This window comes from Silurus meridionalis, chromosome 10 (genome assembly GCF_014805685.1).
Source record: "Silurus meridionalis isolate SWU-2019-XX chromosome 10, ASM1480568v1, whole genome shotgun sequence".
Classification (NCBI taxonomy): domain Eukaryota; kingdom Metazoa; phylum Chordata; class Actinopteri; order Siluriformes; family Siluridae; genus Silurus; species Silurus meridionalis.
In genome coordinates, this window is record NC_060893.1 from 23817041 (window position 1) to 23825557 (window position 8517).

General features: G+C 40.5%; 1 protein-coding gene across 1 annotated transcript; it reads left to right on the forward strand.

The window, feature by feature from the left end:
• The first annotated feature begins 1021 nt into the window (after positions 1-1021).
• On the forward strand, positions 1022-7675 carry LOC124391893 (calphotin-like). Its single transcript, XM_046858567.1, has 2 exons — positions 1022-1423; positions 2007-7675. The coding sequence occupies exon 2, from the start codon at positions 2394-2396 to the stop codon at positions 5178-5180; it is 2787 nt and encodes a 928-aa protein (XP_046714523.1). The 5' UTR covers positions 1022-1423; positions 2007-2393; the 3' UTR covers positions 5181-7675.
• The last annotated feature ends 842 nt before the right edge of the window (positions 7676-8517 follow it).

Below are 8517 nucleotides of genomic sequence, written 5' to 3' on the forward strand. Positions count from 1 at the left end.
GGGGAATTAGGGATGTTGTCTTGATAGGAAAACTGGGAATCTGTCCAGAAGGGGAACCAGAGATGGTGTATTGGAGAGGGTTGGTAGTTACGTTTAGAAAAAACGGTCTGAAATATGTGGTTTGATACGTTGTGATCAAACGTGTGTGTAAGTAATAATAAATACCTTTGTACACTTACTCAAAGTCACTAAGATTTTCCCATTTTGTTTTTTCATGTAAACATTAGCTGAAACTCTCACTATATCTGCATAATTACATGCATTATGCTCCTGCAACCTAATTGGATATTTAGATAATTGTACAGTAAATGTACAGGTATTAAAGTGACCTGAAAGTGTATGTGACACAACCAACACTATAGAAGTATAACTGAAAAAGAAAAGAAAACATCCCCATACTGCTCACGTCTTAGGTCTTAGGCAAGCATTTCTCACTTGCTCATTATTCAGGCTTCTTCACCTCCTCCGCATTCTCTCTCTCTCTTTTCTCTTGCCTCCCACTCATCCCTATGCAGCCCCCTTATTCATGTCCTTCTCCTTCCACTTTATATAATTGCTGGTAAGAAATTCTTCCCAGTTATTAAATGGTTTTTGGTGGGTTTTTTGCATACACCCCTAAAAAAAATCACAGTATGCCCACACACACACACACACACACACACCTCCACCATCAGGACCCGCCAATCCGCTGATGCCGATATCCACACAGCAGGTTGCTAGGCAACAGAGTTGTGTAACACCTGGAACGGGTTTATGAGAACGTCCAGACTACGAATCTTGTTTTTACACCTACGCAGAAGAAATTCTCGGTTCAAAGAACCATCTGTATTCGTCCTTCTGCCAGTAAAACAAACACGATGCAACGCGTACACACAGATATGAACCATATCCATATAAAGATGTTTTTTTCACTCTACAAATTGTGTGAGTTTGTTGCTAAATTGTGACTCAGTGGTAAAAAATAACGGGATTCTGATACACCAGAACTGGGGAACAATTGTTTGTCATTTGTTTCATTTAAACTAATGCACGTTGATGCACAATCTATTTGTTTGATTACACACTCTTCAGATTGTATTCAGACTTGTCTCACGTAATATTCAACACCATTTGCAGCTTATTAAAGAGCTGAAGAGACTTTGTCATTGCATTACCGCTCGCTGCCAGTTTGAGCCTTGTTTCCAGGGAAACAGAAAATCAGAAGCTTTCAACGCTCAGACACAACGCTGAAATCCAAAGACCTCCATACACAGCAGAGGATTCGAGAAAACAATCCTGCCTTTCTCAGCACCCACAGGAGAAGTAGGAGCTTCAGAAAAGAGCCATGAATGTGTCGTGGATTTGATACATATTGCTTTTTTTTGTGTGTGTGTGTGTGGAATATAAACATGAACAGAGTTACTAATCAGTGATCATATTGGAGGTATGTATTCGTTCTGTTATTACATGCTTGAATCTTTTAATACCTCTCTAAATCATTATCCCTGCTACATGTATAAATTATATGGGATCAGACAGGTGGTGTACGGAGCATTCCTTTGCAGCAAGTATTAAAGATGGAGAAGTAAAAATCGGAATCTGTGCACCTATGCTTATGAAATGGTGTCTTTTTCCTTCTGCCTGCTGCCATTGATTTGCAGCATAACACCAGTATGCAATTATGACTAGGATAAAACTGCATTTTTCTATAATGAATTGCTCTGTGCTGTGTAAACTTGTGAATAATTTGCCTGCTTTCTGTAATTTAGCAATGCTGATTGGGATTATATACAATCCAAATACAAGCACAACAAATTAAATCAAAATTTGCCTTGTATAGTTACTGTGGCTCATGTCTTGCTTAAAACAGGTGTATTTCTTGCCTCTTTTCTGCAAATCCCGTTATCTACCAATATTGTAACTAAACCGTAATCACACTTAGATCTTATCTTATTAGAATATCCACAACAACATAACCAATTTAAAAAAAAAGCTAATCTAAGTTACATTTTTTTCTTTATTTACAGAAAATGGGTAAATCTCTTCAACTACATGAACAATGAGACAACCAGCTCCATATGACTGTTTTGGGGAATCTGCTCAAAAATTAACTCTGCTATAAGTCATGCCTGTGTGACTGTTTCGAAGGACACCATGATGGATAACAAACTGCCTGAAGCCTGCAAACATTCAAAAACTGTTGCCCTTGAAGAGATCCATACTGACTCCCAGCCTGCTGTGACCAAATCTGATCAGATTCACTCAACCGTATTGAGTTGCTCAACAGTAGTGGTGGATTTAAGTCTTGGATCAAGTGAAGGACCTACACGTAGAGAGCGATTTAAATCAGATTTGCAACAAGCAAGCCAGAAATCACAATTCTGGTCACTAATCATGAATCACCTGAGCATGAAATGGAGAAAGGGGAGTGCTGTGGAGAAAGTGACACCAATCTTGAGTGTATGGTGCCAAGTGAGGAGGACAATTTGGATGTATCCATGGTGGTGGCAGACTTGATAGAGCTCAGTGAAATGCAACAAACCTGTTTGGTCAGCAACAGTTCAGAAGAGCAAATCTCCAGCATAGGAGATCTGAACATGCCCAAGTCAGATGAAGTTGGATTCATAGAAAGCCATAAAAAACAAACACAACCTAAAAGTCAACAAGAGATATGTGCCAACAAATACCAGTCATCAGAGGAATTAATTTCACCTGACTCAAAAGATCCTAACAGGTCAGAAAAGACAGTGAGCAATGTGTCATTAAAGCAAGTGAAATCATTAGAAAAGAGAGACTCAGATGGAAAAGTTGTATCCAGGCAACAGCAAATACAGACACAAGTTAGCCTGGAGGTTAAATACCACTCAGCAGCCACCAGCCCTATGACTCCTCCAGAAGATTCCACTGCTTTTTTCTTTCCATACTGCCTTAACAAACTGGGCCAAAGTGATGGGATTGAATCAGGTCAGGTGGAAACAAAGGATGCTGAGCTCCAGGTGGGCATGCAAGTGGAGTACCGATCAGTTGCCACAGCTCCCATGACACCCAAATTAACAAATGCACCTGAATTTACAGTAGAGACTCGGTCTGTTGCGACAGCTCCCATGACACCTGTGGCAACAACTGCACCAAAGACACTGGTAGAAACTCGATCAATTGCTACAGCCCCCATGACACCCATTTCAACTGTTGCACCTGAACTGCAAGTAGAGACTCGTTCAGTTGCCACAGCTCCAATGACACCCATTACAACAATTGCACCTGAACTGCAAGTAGAGACTCGTTCAGTTGCCACAGCTCCAATGACACCCATTACAACAATTGCACCTGAACTGCAAATAGAGACTCGTTCAGTTGCCACAGCTCCAATGACACCCATTACAACAATTGCACCTGAACTGCAAGTAGAGACTCGTTCAGTTGCCACAGCTCCAATGACTCCCATTACAAAAATTGCACCTGAACTGCAAATAGAGACTCGTTCAGTTGCTACAGCTCCAATGACACCCATTACAAAAATTGCACCAGAACTGCAAATAGAGACTCGTTCAGTTGCCACAGCTCCAATGACACCCATTGCAACAGTTGCACCTGAACTACAGGTTGAGACTCAATCAGTTGCCACAGCACCAATGACACCCATTGCAACAGTTGCACCTAAACTACATATAGAAACTCACTCAGTTGCCACAGCTCCCATGACGCCTGTTGCAACAATTGCACCTGAACTACTGGTTGGGACTCGATCAGTATCCAAAGCACCAATGGCACCCATAGTAGCAACTGCACCTGAATTACAAATAGAAACTCAATCAGTTGGCACAGCTCCCATGACGCCCATTGCAACAGTTGCACCAGGAATACAGATTGAAACTTGCTCAGTTGCAACAGCTCCCATGACACCCATTGCAACAATCGCACCCAAACTACAAGTAGTAACTCATTCAATTGCCACAGCTCCCATGACACCAATAGCAACAACTGCACCAGAACTACCTGTGGAGACTCGTTCAGTTGCCACAGCTCCCATGACACCTATTACAACAATTGCACCTGAACTACAAGTAGAGACTCGCTCAATCGCCACCACTCCTATGACACCAATAGCAACAACTGCACCAAATCTACTACTGCAGACTTGTTCGATTGCTACAGCTCCCATGACCCCTTTTTCAACAACTGCACCTGAACTTCAGATTGAGACCCACTCAGTTCCCACAGCTCCAACGACACCAATTGCAAGAACTGCAACAAAACTACAGGTAGAGACCCATTCTGTTGCCACAGCTCCCATGACCCCTATAGCAACAAGGGCACCTGATCTACGGGTGGAAACTCATTCAATTGCCACAGCGCCCATGACCCCCATAGCAACAAGGGCACCTGATCTACGGGTGGAAACTCGTTCAATTGCCACAGCCCCCATGACACCCATAGCAACAAGGGCAGCTGATCTACGAGTAGAAACTCGTTCAATTTCCACAGCTCCCATGACACCCATAGCAACAAGGGCACCTGAGCTAAGGGTAGAAACTCGTTCAATTGCCACAGCTCCCATGACACCCATAGCAACAAGGGCACCTGAGCTAAGGGTAGAAACTCGTTCAATTGCCACAGCTCCCATGACACCCATAGCAACAAGGGCACCTGAGCTAAAGGTAGAAACTCGTTCAATTGCCACAGCTCCTATGACACCCATAGCAACAAGGGCACCTGAACTATGTGCAGAAACTCTTTCAACTGCCAAAGGTCCTGTTATTCCATTCAACTTAAGCTCACCTGAGTTGATTCCAGAGCCAGAGCCAAGAGTCAAGTCAGGTTCAGATGAACCTGAGCCAGTACAAGAAGTCTGTTGGGACGAGAAAGGCATGACATGGGATATCTACGGTGCTGTAGTTGAGGTTTCAGTTCTGGGTTCAGCCATCCAAAAGCACCTGGAGAAACAAGTTTTGAAGAAGCAAATTAAACTACCTGATGACACATCCAATCAAATTTTGCTTGCAAACACTCCAGACATTTACACTCCCCTACCTTCCAGCCCTCCTGCTTTTTCATCTTCTAGCCGGTGCAGCTCAGCAAAAGGTAGCAGGAAAAAAGACGAGAGGAAAGGAGCAAGAAGCAGACAAAGACAGAATCCTTTGCATTCGTTCTGCAGGAACTTAAGAAGGCCAAACTGTTGCTCCCGGCCACATTCCGAGTAGATATATTCAAGAGATATTGCTTTAAAATGGCAATAGTTAAAGAGTTTAACCAGTGGACCTGATCACAGCCCAATTTTCTATAGGTTTCGATTGTTGGCCAGTAGGTTTTGATAGATTTTGTCCCCCTAACTGGCAAGCCCTCTCCAATTGCATTATGTTTTTTATTATTCTGTCTTATTCTGTGCTTCACTTGCGATATAATCCTAAAAAAAATTATTGAAGGGATTAAGAACCACATCAAATGATTAGTGAAAGTTCTTCAAGATTTATAGCCTATGTCTAGCTGCACAGATTCAAATCTTCTGGGTATTTTAATAGCACATTCCCATAGGCCTTTCCAGTCCTGGACTTTAAAATCATTTACTGACAGTCAAATTCAATTTCCTGTTTTGTTTGGCAAATTGGTATCAGCCCAATTAGTAAAATATATCACTAAGGAGACAGCAGTATCCAAACATGTTCAGCCACTGGAGGCAGAGGCCCAAAAATGGGGTATGCAGTATATGCAGTGCATAGTGGCACTGCAAATGGGGGCGCCATTATATATAGTGTATTTATTCTTTTATAGAGGGGGGCACCATCCATGATCTTGCATGCCTCTCAGCAAATGTGAAGTTGCACACCTGACTGGAAGATGGCGCATTCTCTCATACTTACTTATTTTGTTACTTACCTTGCAGTTGGGGAGAGGCCTATAGAGTTGTACATACAGTATATATGTACAAAATCTATATGTATGTTTACCGTACATATGATACACGATACATTCTTAGAAAAGTAAACTTATTGAAAAGATGTTTGGATACTTAATTTTCCAGGTCTATTCTTAAAAAATCTCTCTGGTAGAGAAACTCCATTGCAGAATCTTTAATGGTTCTCCCAGAGAGCTTGACTGAAGATAGACTGCTAGATCTATTTTATTCTAGGAGTGTGATTATCTTAGGGTTAGATGGTATACAAATGCATAGACAATCTTAGATGTGTTTGTTTTTGCTTAGTAGTTATTTTTAGTGCATTTTAGCCTTTGCCAATTCATGTTTGAAATGTTTTGCGGGTTTAAGTGTCCTTTTCCCGATCTTTACTCTAATAAGTGACTACTAGCTGTTTATTGTCTTTGCATGTCAACATCTCTGAGCTGTAATTTAATTTGCAGCAATGAGTGACATAACCAAATCAAACTACATTTGGATTAAGATTTTTTTTCTCAAACTTTTGTAAAGCAGATAAAGTCTTGCTGCTGTGACTATGGCATGTGAAGTCCAATGTTTTATCATTTCTCCACTCACAACTTTAGTTCTTAACTAGATTTAATTCCCAACTACTGGTTTAAGTGCAAAACTGCAAGTGAAAAAACTATTGCGATTTTGTCATCTTATCCTTGAAAGGAAATAGAAGAGATCATTGTTTTTTCTGGTACATGTTCGTGGCTAGTATAGATTTTAACAATGAATCTATCAATGTAACAAACAAACAATTTTAACTGTTAGTTTAATTATTTAATTTGCTTTTAACCAAGTTAGTTTTAGACTCAATATCTAGCTATTGTAGTTTATAGGAATAATGGACATGCCACACCCAATGCAGGCAATAGTAGCAGTCAATACACTTTCACAAGAGAAAAACTGCTAGCAACACAAGGACTTGTTACTTGCTAGTGTGTACAAAGGGTTATGTGCATATGTGATGTGATACTTATTCAGTCAGATTTGTCTGAACATATCTAAGTTACTCTTACGGATCTCTAGATACACTATATTCAGAAAAGTTTGGGGACACCTGACTTTTTCAGAAATATGTGGTTCTTCGCCGAATTTTTCAAACAAAGAAGGAGGCACACAATTTTATAGAATATCATTGAATATTACAGCATGAAGTATCTGTTTCACGTTAATTAGGAGACCCAAAATCTTTTCCAGGAGGTGCCCCTGTGAAAAATGAAGATATGGTTTACATGAGTTGGAGTGAGAGATCTTGAGTGGCCTGCTATAGAGCTCTAATCTAAAACCTATTGAAGACCATTGCAATGAATTGGGATAAACTGACTACACCCCAGACCTCCTCACCTCACCTACATCAGTATCTGACTTTAATAAAATACTTGAGGCTGAATAACAATGCAATTGGAATAAATGTGAAATTGGATATTTAAAAAGCACATAGCAGTGTAATGGTCGGGTGTCCACAAACTGTCCATATAATGTATAACTTGAAAGACGTTTTAGAAGTATGGATATGGACATGTATATGGAATTCTAGACAATTTTATTATTGTGATAAAAAAAAACTAGCCTTTGTTTCTTATACTATGTTTCTAAAGTGTAATTGTGCTTCTGCTGATGCCTTTGTCACTGATTCTCTTTCATTCAGTGAAAAAGATACATTTTGTTCTGTAGAAATAGTTATTTCTATTTCAAGTGCTTTATTTTCACTGGAAAAAGAGCATGTCAGGGTATAAATTAATATGAATAAAGTAGAAATGAAACAACTCTTTAAAATACTCTTTTAAATTTCACATTGCTCTACTCATAAATTGTAATAGAGTGATTCCCAATGTAATAGACTTGACCTATATGGCTTCCATTTTCAGATGTAGCCTTTTTAATGCATACAGTGACTGAGTTAAATATTATAGAAATAAAATCTGGTTTAGATCAATTGGGTGAAATTAGGCAATCATTTACTTTGAATTTAACACTGGTTATCAACATATCAACATATAGTGTGCACCTTTGAAATAGTGTTTAGAGTATGCGGAAAATATTAATTACATGCATGTGTCAAAGAAGAGAATAAACAGTAAGTGGTTAAAAAAATTAATGTTTTGTGACGATGGGACAAAAGGCAGACGCTCCAAACATGACCCGGAGCACATGGCAGAGGGGTGGGGCAACGAAATCAGACACGGCTGGTGTCTGATAAGAAGAGCAACAGCTCCTCACCATCCTTGAGCGGAGTGGAGCAGAGTGTATAAAAGGAGCTCTGCAAGACAGCAGGGGGGAGAAAGTCTGGCTCCCCACTGACCCTGGTTCTGTCTTTCTTTCACGCTTTAGGCAGCAGCAGCATCAGAGATGAGAATGACATCAACAGAAGAGATTATGGCTGGTCCAACTGCTCACACGATAAGAGCACCAACTCCGGCTTGCAGCCATCTCTCTCGCCCCATGCCGAGCTTGTCTCGGCGTCATACACCTCAAATCTCGTATGGTACCAATATCTTTCTTTCACACACTAAGAAGGACAAAGTCCAGCACACATCCTCGCACATGCCTCCCCAAATTTACTTTCTTCATCTTCCCGCACCCCTGTTCCACTGTGTAAATAAAAACCCTCACAGAGT